Source organism: Apodemus sylvaticus, chromosome 5 (genome assembly GCF_947179515.1).
Source record: "Apodemus sylvaticus chromosome 5, mApoSyl1.1, whole genome shotgun sequence".
Lineage (NCBI taxonomy): Eukaryota > Metazoa > Chordata > Mammalia > Rodentia > Muridae > Apodemus > Apodemus sylvaticus.
This window is the reverse complement of record NC_067476.1, coordinates 111,572,445-111,593,467: the sequence shown is the minus strand read 5'-3', so window position 1 is coordinate 111,593,467 and position 21,023 is coordinate 111,572,445. Positions and strand designations below refer to the sequence as shown.

Sequence of the window (21,023 nt, the reverse complement as noted above, 5' to 3'; positions counted from 1 at the left end):
AGCCATCACACCATCTTTGTATCTTCTACACTACAGTTGGAAACTCTGGTCATGTTGACTTCCGAAATAGTGGATAGGTCTTGAAAGTCTTCCTCAAGAGAATCAGGATGCTGAGGCAGTCAGAAAATTCTTATCCAGCAATACATAACTTTCATCAGAATTACATTCAGGCATTGCATAGCCACCCCCCCCCCGCTGCCCCCCCCCCCCCCCCGGCAGACACATTTTAGGAGGGACTGAGGTTCTGGGGTGCAGGCCATCTTGTAGGAAGATACTGCCACCTGAGAACTGTGGGGCTCATTTTTTTTTCTGGGGTAAGGTGTTTCTGTAAGTTTACATTTTACATTTTAGATATTTCTCTTCCAGCGTTTTAATTCTGTGTCTGCAATCTCATTCCCAGGCTGCCTCTTGGAGGAATACACAGCTACAAACACGGCCTCGGGAATCCCCAGCTGGAGCCACGGCCTGTTTGCAGCCACTCTTGTTTGTATGCCACACGTGCCCTTAGTGTGCCACACTGACAGAGATAGTGCATGGCTATTGTCTTTCTTCATTCTAAAGGCCTCGTGATTTGTTTTCATTTGCCAGAACTGAGGCTGACCTGCAGGCCTACACACATGCTAGGCAGCTACTGTCCTGTTGTTGAGCTACCGACACCTCAAAGCCTCTTTAAGTTTCCATTTTCAGAGTCTTACCACATAGTCCAGGCTGTGGCCAAACTTGCATTCCCCCTTCTCAGTCTTCGAGTAACTGGGTTTATAGACACCCCTGGATTAGCAGCTACCATGCCCAGCAAAAATCTCTGTCTTATTTTGTGACATGAAGCTCTCTGCTCTTGGGCTAGAGGGATGGCTCAGCAGTTAAGAGCACTGATTGCTCTTCCAGAGGTCCTGAGTTCAAATCCCAGCAACCATATGGTGGCTCACAACCATCTGTAATGGGATCAGATTCTCTCTTCTGGTATGTCTGGAGAGATCAACAGTGTACTCATATAGATTAAATAAATAAATAAATAAATAAATAAATAAATAAATAAATAAATTTCTGCTCTTGCCTTGAGTTGGCTTTGGTAATTCTCATGCTCCACTCCAATAGAAACCCAATCTTAAGAGTGTGCACAGTTGTCATATATTCTGGGGGAAGCTGGGATATACAGGAAAAGATGGTTTCTATCTCATCTAGCAAACCTTTCTCTAGTCTCCTTAGAATGTTTATTTTCTCATCGTTACCCCTCCCTGCAAATGCCACAATTTCCTCCATACTACCCTCCAAATCTATGTATACAGAGCAAGAGAAAAGGATTCTCAGCAAAAATCTAGTTCTTGGCCAAACTCCCCCCGCCCCCCTGCTTATGCACACTTATGTTTGGGAATGACTTATAAGGGCAGAGGTGGCTTCTCCACCCCCTGTATATGGAAAATCAAAAAAATAATAGCAGTGGGTGAAACAGAAGCAACCAAAAGCAATTTTGGGGGAAAAAATCTTTGATCAAAAAACTAATTCCCCTTAATGAGGAGGTGCAATCACAGGCCATGGGCGAACAGGGTTGTTATGTCAGGATAGGTGCGTGCAGTTTAGCACAGGACCATAAATAGACATTTTGGAACATTTTGGAGTCCCCTGGTAGGTCTATGAGGGTGGAGTGGAGGCTGAATTCCACCTCTGACTCAGACCTTGTGGGTGACAGGAAGGTCCCAGCTGGCCCGAGGCTGGGGAGCCACCACTGTCTGAGAAACAGGGACCATGTGCTTATCTTGGGGTGGCTTTTTGGCAGAAATGACTTTTTGTTCTTTCATATTAAACTATGCACCAACTTCCTGGTGACAAACCACCAAAAACTAAGGTGGAAGAAACCTTTGGCTCTCTGCCCCAATCCCACTTCCAGAACCTTCTGTGAGCATGTACAGGCAGGTTCTTGGGGAAAAAAATAGGATTTCTAAAATGGTCCTCCTCTGTGGACCCTGGGGAAAAGGAGGGCATAGAACGGCAAGAAGCACGTGACAGAGTTAAAAATAGCAACAGAACATGTGTCCCCAAAAATGGGTGAAAAAAAGAAACTATAGTTAGGATCAAAGGAAGTGAAAGGGTGTGTCCCAAAAGTGTGCAGCCCTGAATCCAGTCCAAACCATTCATTTGTTACTGAGTTTAAAATGGTGACGAACTAAAATCCATGCTCAGTCCCTCCGGGAAGAGGACATACTGTACAGAACTGCACGCAGGGACACCATAGGAAACAAAGGATACTCTATGAAGTGTAAAGTTAAGAAAAATGTAACCCGGTTTTTAATATAGGTAAATATCGAGATTGCCCATGTCATTTAACTGGCTTTTCTGTGTCATTTGCTCATCTAACTGTACCAGAGACAGAGAGAGAGACGTGAGGGGAGCCGAGCTAGCTGGTGGTTTGAATGGAGAATGACTACATCTGGCGCCACATGGTCCAAGGTGGCCGAGGGGGGCTGCCATTTCTGCCATTTGTCTGCCCTGGGATTCTTTTTATATAGTTCACAGCAGGGTCAGAGGGGATGGGTGAAGCTGGTGTGTGACTCTTTACCTTCCAGAGTGACCTGGTACTTCTAGCCATCCAGCTGTCCCGCCCCTCTTCATACCTACCCCGAGACTCACTCTCTCAAAGAGGTGGTAGTGGGAGCCATTCTCTCTGAGTCTCCCTGAAGTAAGCCACTCTCACCAGAGAAGGTCCGCCATTCCCCCTCTAGCTCCTCAGTTTAGCTTTTCAGAGGGCTGGCTGTAACGTTGGCTATGTCTGTAAGAACAAACACCAACTCCCATTCCCTCACTGTACCCAGCAACGGATCTCTGCACTCACACAGAGCAAAACTGGTAGAATGAAAGGAAGAAAAGATTAAAAAAAAATCAAGAGTTGAGACTTAGACTCCTCACTCACAGTTACAGATAGAAGTATACTGGGACAGAAAACAAACAGGATACAGGACAGAGTGAGACAATGGACCAGCTAGGCTACACCATTACACACACAACACTTCTACAACTGATTTACACCATCTCTAGTGCCTGGCGGTCTCTAGGACAGGACATCCGCTTTGTCATTAAACAAGCCTTACTCAATGTTAAATGGATGAAATCATGCTAAGCATTTTCTAAATGGAACACTAGAAATAAAAGAGGCTCAGTGGGATGCAGAACACTGGCTGGGCACGCATGGAGACCCTCGTGCAAACCAGCAGTGCCCACGTGAAAAGCTGACTGTGACTGACTGCACACCCAGTCTCAGATAACCCCGGGGCTATGGAGGCAAAGGCAGGAGGCTCTCTGGGCTTGCTCATGCCAGCCTGGCTCCAGGCTTCAGTGACAGACCCTGTCTCAGGAGACTAGGTGGAAAGTGATGGAACAGGACACCAGACAGCCTCCTCTGACCTCACACATGCGTGTGAGCATGTACCTGCATATACACATGGGAGTACACCACACAATATGGGAATTTTTTTTTTTTAAAAAAATTAAAAGCAAGAAATTTAAACACATTCCTAAATAATCAAGAAGACAAAAAAAAAAAAAACAAGAAGAGGAAGAAGAAGAAGAAGAAGAAGAAGAAGAAGAAGAAGAAGAAGAAGAAGAGAGAAAAAAGAAAGAAAAGAAAGAAAAGAAAGAAAAAAAACCAAACCAAGAAACTCCTTGAGATAAATGATAATACACCAAATCAAAAATGTCCTAGGGCACAGCTAAAGCCATGCTTACAAGGAAATGTTAAGCACAGATGTGCAGAATAAACGCTTATAGTAATTTTTTTTCAATGAGGCATGGTGGCACACACCTATAACTCCCAGTCCTTTGGAGGCAGAAGCAGGAGGAACAGGAGTTCGTGGTTATTTCTGTAACAGTGAGCAGGAGCTCACTATAGACTACAAGAGGCTGACTCTGTCTCAAAAAAAAAAAAATCATTAATCAGTTGCTTGGCTTTCCTGGCGAGAGACGGGGGCACAAGGAGTGCACTGAGCTCCACAAGCAAAGGCAGGCAGGAGCTAAGCAAGGCTGGGAGCCGGACGGGAGGAGACTATTTTGCGGATAATGCTTGTTTTAATTTTTCAGAGAAGGAACAGCTGTCAGATAAGAGTAGGAGGCACCAAGGGCAGCGAACTTAATTCCATTTGGTATGAAAAACATCTGGTTAATCAACACAAAATTCTCTGGAAGTCACTTCTCCAAACTGAGTTGGTATGACAAGCATGCTATGTTAATTTGTTTGCCTTTTTAAAATCTAATTTCATTTATTTATTATTAATTATTATTATCACGGGGGGGGGGGAGGGCACTTATGTGCCATAATACACCAGTAAAGGTCGGAAGATGACAGTTCTCTCTGACTGTGGGATCAAACTCAGGCTGTCAGGCTCATGTGTCAACTTGCTGGCCTGGTGAATGACTTTTGTTTGTTTGCTTATTGTTTGTGTTTTGAGACTGGGTTTCTATGTTACCCTAGCTATCTTGGAACTCACTCTGCAGATCAGACTGGCCTCAAACTCAGAGATCTGCCTGCTTCTGCCTGCCCCTGAATGCTGGGATTAAAGGTGTGCTCCACCTCCACCCAGCTGGTTAATGAGTTTTTAATGAGAAAACTAGATATTCAGGAAAATAAGAGTAATTCTGTTCCTATGAATAATAATGGACAAGGCAGAATACATTCATACTGTCAGCAGATAGCCGCCCAGTGACTGCTAACTAGCTCCCACACAGTGTGTGATCAGATTGTGGAGTTAGGACCTCTGAGTCTGATGTAGGTTGGCATCAGATCTTCAGGGGCCTGAATTCTGGTCCTGTCATTCACAGACTAGGTGAGTGGGTTTTAAGCAAGCGTAATCTGCAGAATGCCTTAGTTGCAGCGGGCACTTGCTAAGTAACAATGTTACTGACATGTTTCTGTTTTCACGAAAGGAATACTCAAGAGTAAAGTTTCATAGTAACTTTAGCAAATGCTAAAAGGAACTGAAGATTGTACAAGGCCAGCAAACCCAACCCCCAACCCCCATTTTCCCAAGAGACAGTGGCTAAGGGGCTTCATCTATCAGCATACATGACCCACCTTGGGCTAGTACAACTCACTGTCCCTCATAAGACCAGCCCAGGACAAGCCACTGTGGGAGGTGTGTAGCCTCCTGGACCTTTGGTCACAAAGCAGCTCTCAATCAGGAACATGGCTATGTAATTTATAAAGAATTATCCCTGGCTTCAAAGCCTTTGTCCTTGGAAACACGTTTCTCTCTGGCTTGGGTCCTGAGCCATAATGGAGCCCCGTAGCCAGAGTCCATGATGGTGGACACTGAGGGAAGTGGAAGAGGTTCTGAGCAGGGAGGTATACCTTCCATGCACACCCTGGGGAGGAGGAGGGAAAGTCAGGGAGCACCACCTAGCCCCTTCCCTCTCCATCCTGGAGATTTACCTGAATGCTGCAGTTCTGAAGTGGGGAGTAGCCATCAAAACCCGGAATCCAGGAGACCAGGATTCCATGTGCTGTACTGCTAAGGATGTGGACTTCAGTGGGTGGGGAGGGGATTACTGTGGAAAAAACAAAGACACACACATATAATCACAATTATAAACCACAGGAGGCCGCAAGTATCAAACCAGTCCATTTCAACCTGTGGGTTGTGACCCTTGATGGGGGGGGGGGGGGAGGCAAACAACTCTTTTACCAGAGTAGCTTTGGTGAACATTGGAATACACAGATATTTACATTACCATTCGTAACAGTAGCAAAATTATAGTTATGAAGCAACAACTAAATAATTTTATAGTTGTGGGTGACCACAACATAAGGAACTGTGTTAAGGGATCGCAACATTAGGAGACTGAGAGCCATTGGCTTAGACAAAGGAGGCCTTGGTTGTTCTGACAAAACTTTTAAGGTAGGCCAGGTGTGGTGGCACACTCCTGTAATTCCAACACTTGGGAGGCAGAGGCAGGTAGATTTCTGAGTTTGAGGCCAGCCTGGTCTACAGAGTGAGTTCCAGGACAGCCAGGGCTACACAGAGAAACCCTGTCTTGAAAAAAACAAAAAACAAACAAACAAAAAACAAAAACAAAAAACAAAACTTCTAAGATAAATGAAGATCAGAAACACAAGTTTGGCCTCAGAGCTGGGGAGACAAGGCAGAAGAACCAGAAGTTCAAGGTCACCTTGTCTTAAAATAAATAGAAATCCCACGGGGTTTGGAAATAGGAAAGAGTTTTTAAAGAAAGCCTAGGTGAGATTCTACATGGAGCACCCATTTCAATACTTCCCACTTTATACATGTCTAAACTCCCAGAAGTGTAAACCTCTGCACGCACTGGCAGCGGATTTCTGAGATTCCCAACATGCCTTTTGAAACTGTAATAGCGGAATTTGTGGAAAAGGAAGGAAGTTATACACTTCCTCCTGGAGTCACTTTTAGTTTGCTTTTTTTTCTTTTACAATGAACCTTTACAAAATGCTATGTCATATCCTTCACCTAGTCCATTTACCGAAACTGAAATCAGAATCTTTTAGAACTTCTTCCGTAGTTTTAAATCTCCTCCTCTGCATGCTCAGCCTTAACTCATTATTCAACATGTTCCAACGTGTCTTTGTGTTGCTTTGATTTCCCAAGGATAGGAGGAGTCATGAATCCAGTATTTACTCTTTTCTATCTAAAGATTTATGTGAGAGTAGAATATAAAATGGGCTTGAGTTTCTGTAAGAATGTGGGGAGTAGAGGGACAGAGTGAAGGACTGTACTGTCTCCACTAACTTCTGCCTTGGATTCTGTTACTGTCAGTCAACTGTCCAATGAGCTCCCATCTAGTGAAATGGGAGGTAAGATGGAAAGGGAGAGGAGAAAGACTGATCCCACCTGCTCTCTGCTCCTAGTTGTAAGATCTGGATCAGGCTCTGTTGGCCAAGTCCTCACCAGCAGCAGACCTGATGAGACCACCTCTGGGGCCTTCAACAGTTAATGAAGATAAATGCAAGGCAAAAATGGGAAAGCGAAAATGGAGGTAACGCTTCTCGCTTATTTTCTTCTTGTGCTAAGCAGAACTACACTAGCTAATGCTTATCAAAGATGTATGTGCCAAGAACTGCTATGAACATATTACTTGTATTAAATAACCAAGCCTCAAAAATAAGTAGGCTTTATAATTGTCCTGAGGGTTTTTTTCCCCCCAACACTGACAATCAAAGAGAAGAAGAGACTTGTGTAATGTTACAGAGAAAGTCATGGAGTAAGCCAGACTCAATCCTGTGTCCGTCCCCAGCCCCCCCCCCCCCAGGACCTGCTAGAGAGCCCTGGCCTTCCTGCTCACCTTTGATGTTGATCTGAACACCCTTGGACACCGTCAGCCCTTTGTCATTGTGGGCCTCACAGCTGAAGACTGCCGTCTCTGTCAGACCTGGGATGGAAAGGCACTGGTGAGATTCGTGGCAGATAAACAGGCTGTCCTGGATTAGAGACTAGTGGCTTTGCCAGCTTTTATTTCTTGGTTCATAGCTTCTAGCCTAAAGTGTAAAATTAATGTAAAGAGAAAAGCATGATAGATATAGGAAAACCAACCTGAGAAGAAACCACAGGTGCCCAGAGCAGGGCAGCCCTGGCCCCAGGGGCAGCTGTTTTCATCCTTCAATCCCTGAATACCAGGTAGTGTTGTCCAGACTTTTTTGAATCTGATGAGGGAAGAGGTTGAGACACTATCTATGTATTTCTAGCTGTCCTGGAACTCACTCTGTAGACCAGGCTGGCCTTGAACTTACAGAGCTCTGCCTGCCTCTGCCCTCTAAGTCTGCCCCCTAAGGGGTCTGAGCCACTGCACCCAGCCAGAGTTCAGTCACAAACACAACGGTCAACACAGACAGAAAGACACAGGAACCAAGGGAAAGAGTTCCCAGTGGTGGAACACTGGAGGGACATCCTCAAGTGGATTGCTTAATTGAGCTTTCCTGACAATTTAAAGCACCAAGAACAGTGGCTTCGCTCGGGAGCCATCTTTGTGTGTTCACTTCCTCTCTGGGTGGGGGCCTCCTATTTTGTATGGTGGCTAAAGCAAATAATTAGTTATCTGGAAATGAATAGTTTATCTTGCGCCCATTACTTGCATCTATAAAGGATGCTTGTGAATGACTACTCTGCAGGAAGGGGGTGTCCTTATATCTTCTGTGTGCTTCCTCCTAATTCTGAAAAGTATGCACAGCCACTCAAACATTCTGATAATCTACATTCCAAATTTTTCCATGATTCAGGTAGCTGAATAAAATGTAATAGTAGAGACCTAGAAAACTGGATAGAACCTAGACACTTGGACCTACCTAATCCCCAAGTCCACCTGCAATATCCTGACACCAACAACCCCTGCTGAAATCACTACTCCTACAGAGTGTAAATTTTCCACCAAGATTTTGTACTTCTCCCATGATATTTAACAGCATCCACATGTGTGCTTGAAAATCTTCAAATAATAACCATATGATTTTCTTTCTTTTGATAGATTATATTTATAGAAATTATCAGGAAACAATTAATTGGTATAAGTAATTCCATGTTTTCTTCTGTTAGTGATGGGGATGAGACCCATCACTACGGACACTTCATGTACGATAGGCAAGCAACATTCCCCTCACCCCCCACCTCAGAAGTGTATCTCTTTTGCTAGATCAAGTTGTAATTATTCCGTGCATGCAATCTAGAAAGTTCTGAACCCTGAGACAAGGTGTCATAGAACTGTTCTCAGACTTGGGTCCACAGACTTCAGGAGGTACTGAGACACTTGCTCTCAAAAGTTAGCTTATCCTCATAATAGCAATGTTATTTTCCTTTTCATGCTCATTATCTTATGAATGCATGAAGGAATTTTCCAGAGGATGATGTCATATGATGACGCCACACATCTACCAGTCAGTGGAACATAGGCTTGCATATCCTCATTTTTAAAAGTTTTCTACTTTACTTTCTAATTCCATAGCCAGATTGGCATAATTAGTACAAACTTGTTTTGTTTTACTTTTTCAACAGTTTTAACTCTTTTTTTTTAAGGAATATATCAATCAATTGTTTTATTACACAGCATGAACAAATACAAAATCAAGGCAAGCATTTTCCAGATCTTGCTGACAAGCCTATGGTGCCAAAACTTGAGAAATAGGGAAGCAGAACCAGGAGTTAAGAGACCGGCTAGGTCTCATGGAGACCCTGTCTCAAACAAAAATAAGCAGGGCTGGTAGCACACATCACAAACACAAAAATGTAAAAACAAAGAGGCCAGCTGATGACTCAGTGGTTCGGAAAAGGCGCTGGCCTGACAACCTGAGTTTGATCTCATGGTTGGAAATATACTGAAAAGTCACATTCAGGACATCACGACTGTGTTTGCACACATGCACATGTAAAAACAATCCCCCCATTGCAAATGGCTCATTCTAATCTTTTCTGTGTAGTTATTACAAAAAAAATTGAGATAACAAGATTGCCTTTATTAAAAAATTTCTGCAAACCAGAAAATCCAACGATCTATTCCAATTACCTTCTAAACCAAACTACTCCAAATTCTATTTACATTATTTCCTAGCCCCAGGCTTGAGGCTTCTAAAATTCGCAGAATATTTTGACTCATTCTCGCTTCTTTGGGTAAATTTAAGTCATTCACATGAATCCAAACATTACACATCCTATATATAATGTAAAGGTTAACAAGTTAGAAGATTCCCCAGCACCAGGAAAAGTTTAATCTTAAACAAACAAAAAACAGCTTTCACATCTGCTGCATGGCATCTGTAACAGGAGGACAGTGTACAATTTAAACTAATTGTCCTAATTCTTCCCTGTTTTAGCATTCTCAGAAGCATTCTATCTTTGATAATGGCAAAAGGTGCAGAGACATCTGAATGGCTCACTGTCCCCTTGAGTCTCAAGGCCCTCAAGCCTTTTTTCTCTCTGCTCAATCCGAACAAATCTTCTCATTCTTGCTCTAGAATCTTTCAGTACCGGCAACCATGTGCTGATCCTTCTCTTGGGAAAGGCGCTTTGAACTTCCCTCAAGATTCTTTCACTTCTGTTCTCCACAGGTCTGCTCTCAATCCGGTGACGGAGGCTGCGATGATGTGCCAACTGCTTGGCACTGGGGTTCAGGGTTGGCTTTTTCATGACCTTTGCTAGTGTTTCTGGTTGTAGGACATCGGACGAGTCCTCTTCATTCTCTGACAGCTCCTCCACGGTGATAGGCAGGAGTCTCAAAAACTAGCTCCGAACAACATTGCTTAGCTTTGAAAAGACTTAAACCCAAGCCCGACTAGCAGAGACGAAGTGAGTCAATTTTTAACTCTTAAAGGGATCCGGACACCCATCATTGCCTGCATGTGCTTCTGTGCCGACTGTTGTGTTTGTGACTGAACTCTGGCTGGGTGCAGTGGCTCACATTGCAGCACTTAGAGGGCAGAGGCAGGCAGATCTCTGTAAGTTCAAGGCTAGCCTGGCCTACAGAGTGAGTTCTGAGGCAGCCAGAACTACATAGACTGTGTCTCAACCTCTTCCCCCATCTGACTTAACTGCTGCCCTGGGACTCTGGGGGAGGGGCAGCGGGAGTCTCTACCTCTTGGAAAAGGAGGAAAAAATGAGGGGGGGGGTGGTAAACAACAGCAAATGCACAAACAAAAAGCCCTCTCTGGGCATCAGTTGGTCAGGCTTTGATTGTGGGAAGGAGAATACACAGTGAGGACCAAGGCAGGACCCACAGTGCGTGGGGTGCATTCTGCTGCACTCCACGCCACAGCCTCGCTGTTGGGCTGCAGCATCCTCATAACCAATGGGTCCTGATCTCCCAGGGGAGACGCCTATCCTATCAGCGCCTAAGAGCTTGCAATGCTGGCTCTTAGGAAAACCACAGTTTAGCTCCATCAGATCACAAGGAATTCTATTATTTATTTATTTACTTAGTTATTTTAGGTGTGGTTCATGTGTGCAGGCCAGTACCTACCATTTGATTTTAGTTACTCTTATCCAAAATTTCAGGAAACATTCATGGAGTATTAACTACCAAAAAAATCACATTTCACGCTAAGCAAGGCAGGAAGACTCGGCCCTGCGACAAACCAGGTTTATTTCACTGGGACTGGGTCCTCACGGCAGCTCCCTGAAGGAGGGACAATCAGCCGGTACACTGTCCCAACCTGTAAGGTGGACGGGCAGACAAGTGTCTAAAGGGAAGCTGGCTACTGTGCGACTTGATTTTAGATCAAGCAGGAAGTCATTTTCCTCTGTGTGTGTGTTTTTTTCTCACCAAAGTTTACACAAGGTCAGAAAAACAGTTTATAGCAGATGTCTCAGCAGCACAAGGTACCCACATCAAATTGGAACTCCCAGAGACCAGCTCCAATGCTTCCCCATGTGGGTGGGGGGTTGACCCCCACAAGCCGAAGAGATGCAGGCAGACAGAAGTAGAAACCCATCTAAATAAAGGCAACTTTCTCCAAAACTAGACTGGCACTTACAGCTTCAGGGGTACCCCACCCCACCTCATCCCAACCCCACCCCACCCTACCCCACCCTACCCTACCCCACCCCACCTCACCCCACCAGGTAGTCCATCCTCTGCATTCCAGGGACAGAACTATGACCTCATTCATTCTAGGCTACGGCTCTACCACAGAACCACACCCTGCCCCGTGTAACTTTTTCCCTTGTGGTTTTCTGGTTTAGCGGCACTAACTCTCAAGCACGGTCTTGTTGACACAGCCAGGCTCGCTCTACGGAGTGCTCCGCAGGAAAAGCCAGCTTTTTCTTTCTCGCCTGCTCTGCTCTACGCAGGGACAATACTCATCCTGTTGAAATAAACCTGAGAGCTTTATGGCCCAAACCCTTGTGGCTTTCCTGGGAGAACAGCATCTGTGAGCCTCGGGTCTCCACCCTTCCTCCCACAGATCCTGAGTGCTCCTGGTGGGGACTCCACAGGGCCTGAAACCTCTTCCTCCCGCCTGTGCCCTGGGTTCCAGTGGAAGGCTTCCCTCCCTAAGCCCCAGGGTATAGGCTATAGCTCTCTCGCTTGTCCCATGGCTCCCAGACACACAGACGAGACACACACACACACACACAGATACACACAGACCCAGACCCCCCCACACACACACACACATACACACACAGTGTGAGAAATGGCAGCCTGTGACCCAGACGTGAGATATTTTAAGGAGCTTTGGGGAACAAGATGTTCCCTCGAGGGAAGGACAATCACAGTTGCTGAGGAAGCAACTTCCAGGAGCAATCAGGCCGAGTCTCTGTGCTCTGGATTAAGCAACCCTGAAATTTAATGAAATAAACAATCCTGCATTTTCGGTTTTTCCCCCCTTGTGTCTGTCTCTCTACCAGAGAATGCAATACACATAACACACTGTATGGGGAAAATGGCTCATTACTTGGAACTCTGTTTGCTCTGGTTTCAGCCTCTCAACAAATATGAAGAACTCACTATGTGCTAGACTTTCCCCCCAGGAGCCTGGGATGTCTTTAATTCCTGTCCCTTAGAGCTCGCGTTCTCCCCCAGAGCAGAATGAAGCAGGACCTGATAGAGAAGCTGATTGCTATGGCAGGAAGGTGACAGGAAGGTGGCAGGTACCAGGAAACCCTTGAAGTCTGGATGGTCTGGGTGGGTGGGGAAGCCTGGTCTGATTTTCAACAGAGCTAGAGATTAAAGGTAGAGTTTAGAGCAATGCCTCAGGGGAAATACCTAGGATTATGGAATAGCCTGGGGAATCCTAGCACATAAACAGCCCAGGCCTTTTTTTTTTCCAGCAGGGGAAGGGGGGCTGGAGCTCTAGAGGAGGACTGGCAGATTTGGCTTCGTCAGGATTGTTCCAGCTGCCCTCCTAAGAACAGACTTTAAGCAAGTTCCTGATTACAAAACAGGCATTAACAATGGAATGGGATTCAAAGCAAATCGTTTGGCAAGCACTGTAAGAATGAGGAACTGATTTGTATAAATTCTCCCGTCGTGGTTATTATGATGAATATTAGGAATGAAATCCAGCTAACCAAACCAAAACTACTTGTTAGTTGTCCATTTAAACAGATAATTGGTGTTTTGTTTTGTTTTTAAGTTTTATTTTTATTTGCGTGTACTTGTCTCTGTGAGCGTATATCTTCTGTGTGTGGGTGCCCATGGAGTCTAGAAGAAGACATTGACTCCCTTGGAGCAAGAAGGAGTTAGAGGTGGTTGTGAGCTGTCTGATACCCATGCCGGGAACTGAACTCCATACTCTGCAGGAGCAACAGGCGCTCTTAACTGGTAAGTCATTTCTTCAGTACAGGAGATCCAAAGCCTTCTTTCGGCCACCATGGGCACTGCACCCACGTATATAAGCCTCTTCCCCCATATACTCATAATAAAATTAAATTTTAAGAAGCTATGTGAGTTGTCCAGGGACATAAAAAAACAAGATGTCATCAATCTGTATGCTAAGAGAGGTTGTACTCAATCACCTACAGTACATTCCACCATTAATACCAGGCAGGAAAGGTCTTTGTACATTTCAGATTTGGCATCATTCAAGAAAAAGAAAAAAAAAAGCATTTACTTCTCTGTTATTCCTGGTGCTAAGGATTTTGTCTTCTGTTTTTGAGACAGGGTCTCAGTAGCCCAGGATGATCATATATTCACCACGTAGGTGACGATGACTTTAAATGTCTGACCCTCCTGCCCTACATCCCAAAGGGATCCCATTACACGCATGCCTCCGCCACACCTGGTTTATTCCGTGCTGCAGATCAACCTGGGGACTCAGGAATGACAGACAAGCACTTTACCTACTGAGCTACACCCTCAAGCCTGCGCTGGGCTTTTTGTTTGCTTTACAGTGTGAAAGCAGAAACCAGGCCTTGTGTGTGGTAGGCAAGCTCTCTACCACCAAGCCTTACAAAATGCTTCTTTAAAAGGGAAAAAAATTCAGATTGAAGTAATTTTAGATTCACAAAAAAAGTTGCAAAAATAGCACCAAGTTCCTGTTCCCTCCCGTCCTCCATGAAAAAAAATTTTAAACAGTCATAATACCAGGATGAAAACCAGGAAGGTGACTTTGGTACACTGATAGTCATTAAAATTCAACCTTACTCTGATTTTATCAGCTTTTTTTTTTAACTAGGGGAGAACACATTTATGTGTGTATAATCCTACGAAATTTTAATCACAGGTAAAGATCTGTGCCTACAAAACCGTTCCACTGAAAGAGGACTCCCCCGTGGGAATGTCCTAGCCTAAGAGAACCAATGGAGAGAACTGATCCCTTCTCTACCGTGGTAATTTGCACTTGGAGACAGTGATTTCAGTGGAATCAGACCCTTTGAGGCTGACTTTATTCACCCAGAATAATGGCCTTCAGACACAGGACCTTTCTTTCCCCCTGTGTCTTTGGGACAGCTTTTCCATTAGAGTCAGGTGGGGAGGGATTGTGACAAGAGGAGAAAAGTGCCACGAGTGTGGTGACATATTCCTGTAACCCCAGCTCTTCTAGAGATGAGGCCAGCCTGGAGCCAGATCCTGTCTTAAGCACATAAGCCTACTGAAAGCAGTCCAAACTGCCTGGGCCTGTCAATTGCTTCCCTACTGGATACTTTCTTGGATTGAGAGGAAAAGTCTGTATCCAGGAAATTTTGTTTTTTGTTTTTTTAAGATGAGATCTCATGACTCCCTCCAACTCACTATATTGTCAAGAATGACCTTGAATCTATGATGTTTCTACTTCCCACTCCCCAAGTGCTGGGATTACAGGTATGCACCATCAAGACCAGTTTCCATGGTGCTAGGGATCCGATGGTGGGCAAGCCTTTTACCAACCGGACTGCATCTCGAGCCTGTAGGTTAACTGCTCATTTGTTCAGTGGTTCAGTCAGCCATTCACTGAAGAGAGAGGGCTACACTAGCTTACACTTCATACATAATCAGTACATAAAATGCTAGCCTCTCCTGGGGACAAGTAGATGGTTGTGGTTGAGTATGAAGCAGAGGTACTGAAGTCAGGGGGCCTGTGAGGGTTCAGATAATGGCAGGGTGGCCAGGCAGGCATTCAGAGATGAGCAGAGGGCCAAAAGTCAAAAAGACAGAAGAGGGGCTTAACAGAAAGCCAATGAGAAGAAAGCAGCTGGGCTAGAAGGGTCAGCGTGGGAAGCCAAGCAAGGCGGCACAGTGCCGGAGGCTCGTGAGATCCCATGCGCAGGCAGCGATGATGCTTCAGGAGAGGTGGAGGGGGATATAGGTCAAAGGGCTGAGGGATATGGGTCATCAGAGTAAAACGGTAGACTTCAACCGGCTAGGAATGAATGGTCCTGCCTTCAGTGGGAAGCTCTGTGTTTTGGGAGAAGCTGACAAAGCAGAGAATGACTCACTGTGTAGGTGGCAGCCTAGGGGAGGGGGAGAGCGCAGAGGGACAAGGAATGCAGGACCACAGTTAGGGCTCACAGTGTTGGCAAAGAAGCAGGAAAATATGAATGAAGGGCATCGCTGTGGAAAAACACAGGGGCAGGGGCTCAGCAGACAGTCGAGATCAATGTGCAGAGCCTGGTGACTGTCGGGCTGACAGGGCAGACAGAAGAATCTGGGTAAACTTCAGGCTTCCAACTAGAACACATTATTGGCTCAGGAGGCCTTCACTGTTGAGCACCAGCTATGCCATCTTTGCTATCAAACAAAGTAAAAGTATTTGTAGGAGGGGCTAGAGAGACAGGTCGGTGTTTAAGAGCATGTGTTGCTTTTGCAGAGGATCCAGATTCAGTTCCCACCACTGACATAATAGTTCCAATTCCAGGGAATCAGATGCTTTCTATGACCTTCGTGGAGACCAGGCACACACACATGGCACATGCAGCTACACGAGGGCAAAATACTCATGCACATAAAATAAATTAAACGAGTCTAAAAAGATGATAAGATTCTGAGACGGTGAGGCATCTGGTGCTGTCTCCTCTGCCTAAGGGAGAACAGGGTGGCAGGTGGTGGCTGCATTTGAAGCAATCATAAGTTGGTTGGGTTGACTTGAATGTAGAGATGACATGTTGTTTTGATATAATCAACATGAATCCTAGAAAACTTTTAAAAGCACAGGGCTGGAGTACAGCTGGACGATAAAGCGTATGATTGTCAAGGACCTGCAGGGCTAGGACCCCGCTCCCACACACATGCAAACTTGGCCCTCACCAAAAAGAAAAGAGAAAGAGGAAAGTCAGAAACCCGCTCTTCCAACCTTTCACAACCAGGAGAACTGCTTGAGCAATGGGGTCCACTGTAGTCACCCGGGAAGTAGGTGGACGATGCCAGCTTGGCAGCTTACACCACAGGCTCCACTTACAGAGACGTTAGTCTTTGCTCGGGAAAGTACAGAGAAATTGGTGAAGCCCACGCCTTATGTACAAGATGTCAGAGAGACTTTCCATTGTCATGGGCTATCTGATGGGATATTTACAGTTTTAAAGGGGCTTTCTTGTGATAAGGCATTGGGCCCTCTCCTGCCCATCATTCCTAGATATTGAAGACACAACCAAAGGACGTTTTAGTTCCTGCTCTCTGAGGCTCTCAAAGACAATAAAGGAGTGAATGAGACAAAGCACCTCCCCACTTGAGTTTGTGGGGAATGTACTCCCAGGACTCTTAACATACACTTGAAATCTCAGTTCCAGACTCCAGAAATAAATGTTTTTCCTAGACACAGACGCTTCTGACAAAGTTTAATTTATAAACAAGGTACACTAAAAGATCCATAATGAGAGCTACTAATAAGACACTATAACCCCTAAAACACACTGTGATAAAAATATGTGAATATATTCTCTTTATTTCTGGAATGTTCTTCCAAACAGAATTTTCTCAGATGGGGGTCGGGGGAAGGTTTACTGTATTATGATCGGTGAGAGAATCTTCTAGCAAGATGGGGCAAAACAAACAAACAAACAAACAAACAAAGAAACAAACATGTAAAAGAACAAAGCCAGAAAAGGTGTCATTTGAATCTCTGCAAGCAGAGAGACAACAGGAGCCCTGGGCTTTGCTGACCAGCTCGCCTTGTCAAGTCTGCAGACATCAGGTTTGGTGAGAGATGATGTCTCAAAAACTAAGACAGAGTGCTATTGAGAAAGGCACCTGATGTCAACCAGTGCCCTCCACATACATGCTTACACACACACACACACACACATACACACACACATTTAGATACACGCACGTAAAAAAAGGTTGGCAATAAATAAAAATCTGCTAATGTTGTGTACACACGGCCCAGAGCCTATAGAAACCATGCCTCTGTGCATTACCAGAAAGGCTAGAAATTGGCAAGGACATTTTTGGAAATAGAATAGGATTTTCAAACTTTAAAATATGGGTACTTTTTCTTTCAACCCTTTTAGCTATGTCTCCTAAATACAGATGATTTAAGATACAAACAGACAAAACCAAAACAACCCCCCCCCCCAAAAAAAACAAACAGACAAACAAAAAAAAACAAAAAACCAGTCCTGTGGGGCTGGTGAGATGGCACAGTGGGTAAAGTCATCACTTCTCGAGTAAACTTGACTTCAGTCTCTGGAAGCCATCCATGTAAAGGAGGTTAAAGAACTACTTCCACCAAGTTGCCTCTGGCCGCCACAGGTCATGTGGCATGTGGACATCCACACAGAGACAATAATAATAAAGATTAAGACAGTATGTTTGAGGGAGTACATATGTTAGTTACTAAAGCCATACCATAATACACATACGCATCTCAAAACAGCACACCCTCCATGATAAATGCATACCCTATTTTTCTCAACTAAAAAAACAAAGCGTTGAGGCCAGTGAGCTGGCTTGGGAAATAAAGGCAGCCACTGCTGTGCCTGATGACCGGAGCTCACTTACATGGAGGAAGAAGCAAACAAAAACCTACAAGTTGTCCTTTAACCTCTAACCCCCCCACACAGACCTCCCACAAATGTGAAAAGAAGTTTACATTAAATATATAATATCTGGGTTTTTTATCTTAGTATTGCTGGTTGCAATGGCCCAGACTGGAAATTCCAGCACTTGACTCTGGTAAGTAAATGCAGGTGGATGGCGAATTCAGGGTCAGCCTGAGCTATATAGCAAGTTTGAGACCAGCCTGGGCTACATAAAACCATATCTCAAAAAAAAATAATAATAGGAATATCTTTCTTTCAAGGACTATGGAGCAATTATCTCACAGAGAGAGTATTATTTGAAATTGATTTTAAACATGCAAGTTTTCCAATTATCTATTTCTTGGAGGAACTCAAAGAAAACTTAGATGAAGGCAGAGAATCCCATATCACCTCTCCCACCATCAGGGGTTACTCAGGGGCCTCCATGACACGCCGGGGATTGGAATTCACTTGCTTATGCAGCCTCAGCTCAAGACACCAGTGGGATCCTGCTTAAGGTGGCCTGCAGTGGGACACCAAACACAAAGTCCAGAGTCTCAGGGAGCATGCTCAGAAGGGAGACTTATGTTAGTTACGTACTTCCATTCTTACATGAAGTAAACATAGTTAAACTCTGATAAGGGCAGTGAACGATGCACACACGATCTGACTGGGAGTCAAAAAAAGAGGAAAGACACTCTCTTAAGTGATACATGTATGTGTCACAGGACAAAGGGCAGGTGGGAAGATTCTGTGGGCAGACAGAAGAGAGGTACAAAGTCCTGAGCAGGAAGACATAGGATGTGTCTGAAGAAATGGAAGGGACTCCGTGTCAACGGTGCTTAGTGAGCACAGGCTGAGGACTGGGTGTGGGGAAGAGAGCTGGGCAGGGCCCAGAGCGTGAAGGACTAACCGACAAGGCCAGGAAGGATTCTGTGTGATAGTCTAGATCAACAGGAAGCCACTGATGGGGTTTCATAAGGTGAGTGACACGAGCTACTGCTGAGGAGACCGGAGAGACGCAGGACAGTATGGGAGCAGTGGTTTTGGCAGGAGCTGATGTGAACCATGGAGATGGATTGAGGCGGGCTGTGCTGTAGAAGCAGAATTCACAAAACTGCTGAGGCTTTCAGCATAAAAAAAAAATGAGGAAAGGGAGGAGTGTCCTTTCTGTGAATTATTTAGCAAGACGGGGGAATTCTGAGGCAGAAGATTGAGGGGAATGACTGGCATTTTAAAATGCATACACAGTCAACAAGTAGGAAAAGCTAAGGAGGTGGCTGGACACAGAGTGGAGCTCAGCTGAGAGGACGGGGCCTGAGACATACAGTTCCAGGCAGCCGTCCCACAGATGGCATTGAAGCTGGCGGAGGAACTCAGCCAGGAGGGTGTGACTCGGAGGGAAAGGAGCTGGGCCGGGACTGAGCTGGGCACCCGATGTTCAGAACTGGCCCGGCAACAAAGAAGATGCAATGAAGAGGGAAGACAGCCAGGATCATGTGCCTTTTAAAACATCCGCCACCGAGACCTCAGGCCTAGATCTGCCTTGGGCACACAGCAGACCCTCCCGAACACTCGCTGAATGCATGAGAAAGGAAGAAGGGATGGAGGGTGGCCACATCGTCACATGGAGCTCAAAAAGGCAACCAGGGAAGCAATAGAGGAGCCTATTGGCCTGAGCGGCACCGGAAGCTTCAGTGGCAGCCCCAAGAGCAGGAGCAAAGCCAAGGCATTCTGGTTTGGATGGAGATCAAGATGACCATGGAATGTCAATTCACCGCAGTCCCGCAGTGACTCACAAACTTCCTGCCACAGTGCTCCGTGACCGATCCACTTTCTTGGCATCCAACCTCAATTAGGTTTTTACCTTAGTGTTTCTATAGGGTAATTTCTGCCAGGTAGGCAAGGCCACAGTGCCACGGAGATGTGAACGGGGCTCTGGATGCCTGGGCTGGATTCTGTCAGGTGGTCAACTGGACATCCCACTTCCCTTCCAATGCACCTATTCCCCTAGTGTTCCCATACCTGTTTCTGCCCTTCTTGACTGACCACTGTTGGGGTCATCACCAAAGTTTTGTCACCTCTACAGTTAGAGGAGAAGAAATGAATGAATGAATGAATGTCAAACATAAGCAGAACACTCAGACTCACCAGGTACAGTTAGGACAGACGGGGACCTTTCCGGTTTTTCATTAACACGGCTGCTATTTTGAACCCAGAAGATATTGACGGGCTCAGGTGGGCCCACGGCCTGGCAGGTGAGATTGAAGGCTGTGTTTCTGGTGACATTCATGCTCTCAGGCTGCTTAATAAAGTAAGGGAGTCCTGCAGAGAGAGTGGAGCAGAGCACATTTTAACCAGAAGCAGAGCCTTTAAATCAGGGATCGGGGGTTTCCCCGGGTCTGAAATAGCCAATTGTCACCTCCAAGTAAAGTAATAAAGAGGGCAGAGGTTCTTGACTCCCAGTCTACCCCCAGCCAGCTTTCTAGGACACTTTTTTTTTCTAGGCACAGTGAGTGGTGATTCATCTGCTTTGGCCAGAATGGAATCCATAGCTGGCTTTTAAATCAGGTGTTTGTTGCTCAAGGGCTTGGCACTGGTTGGCAGGTTGGCCGGATTTCTCATCAAAACAAGCAGAGCGAGGCAGGAAAGATGGCTAGCATTTAAGAGTGCTCGCCGCTTTTCCAGGGGATCCAAGTTCATCTCAGAAGCCACATCAGGCAGCTCGCGACTTCCGTAACTCCAGTGTCCTCGTCTGGACTCTGAAGTCCACCCCTACCCACCCACCCCCACATACATGTATTTGTGTAAAACTAAAGAGTTTATAGCAAGCACTCACTTGAAGACATAATCAGCAAAGTTCTATAGTTATAATCCTAAAATCTACTGAAACTCCAAAATCTGGCCCACAAGAGAGTCTGGGGAATTTTCAGAGAAAGCCAATGATTACTTGTTTGGACTACATGCCCAAAATTTTACCAGGGCAAGCCGGCTAGCCTTAACACTTAAATCACGGGTTTTTTAAACTCGTGTCTCACAAATCTGGTTCCACACAGGATAATAGGATTCTTTTTTTTTCCCTGATTCAAAGCTTTCAAGATTCAGACTTTTCTTCAACTTGTGTATTTTCTTGGGATCCTGACAAGTAAA

At 45.3% G+C, this 21,023-nt stretch overlaps 1 protein-coding gene across 2 annotated transcripts in view; it reads right to left on the bottom strand.

Moving 5' to 3' along the window:
- Positions 1–21,023, bottom strand: part of Mertk (MER proto-oncogene, tyrosine kinase) — a 104,830-nt gene that overhangs the window by 47,101 nt on the left and 36,706 nt on the right. For both annotated transcript variants that reach the window (XM_052183567.1, XM_052183568.1), the window contains exons 4-6: positions 20,025–20,198; positions 7,300–7,386; positions 5,417–5,532 (exon numbers count right to left, since the gene is read on the bottom strand). In XM_052183567.1, coding sequence (XP_052039527.1) covers positions 5,417–5,532; positions 7,300–7,386; positions 20,025–20,198 — 377 coding nt within the window. The remainder of the gene's footprint in view (positions 1–5,416; positions 5,533–7,299; positions 7,387–20,024; positions 20,199–21,023) is intronic.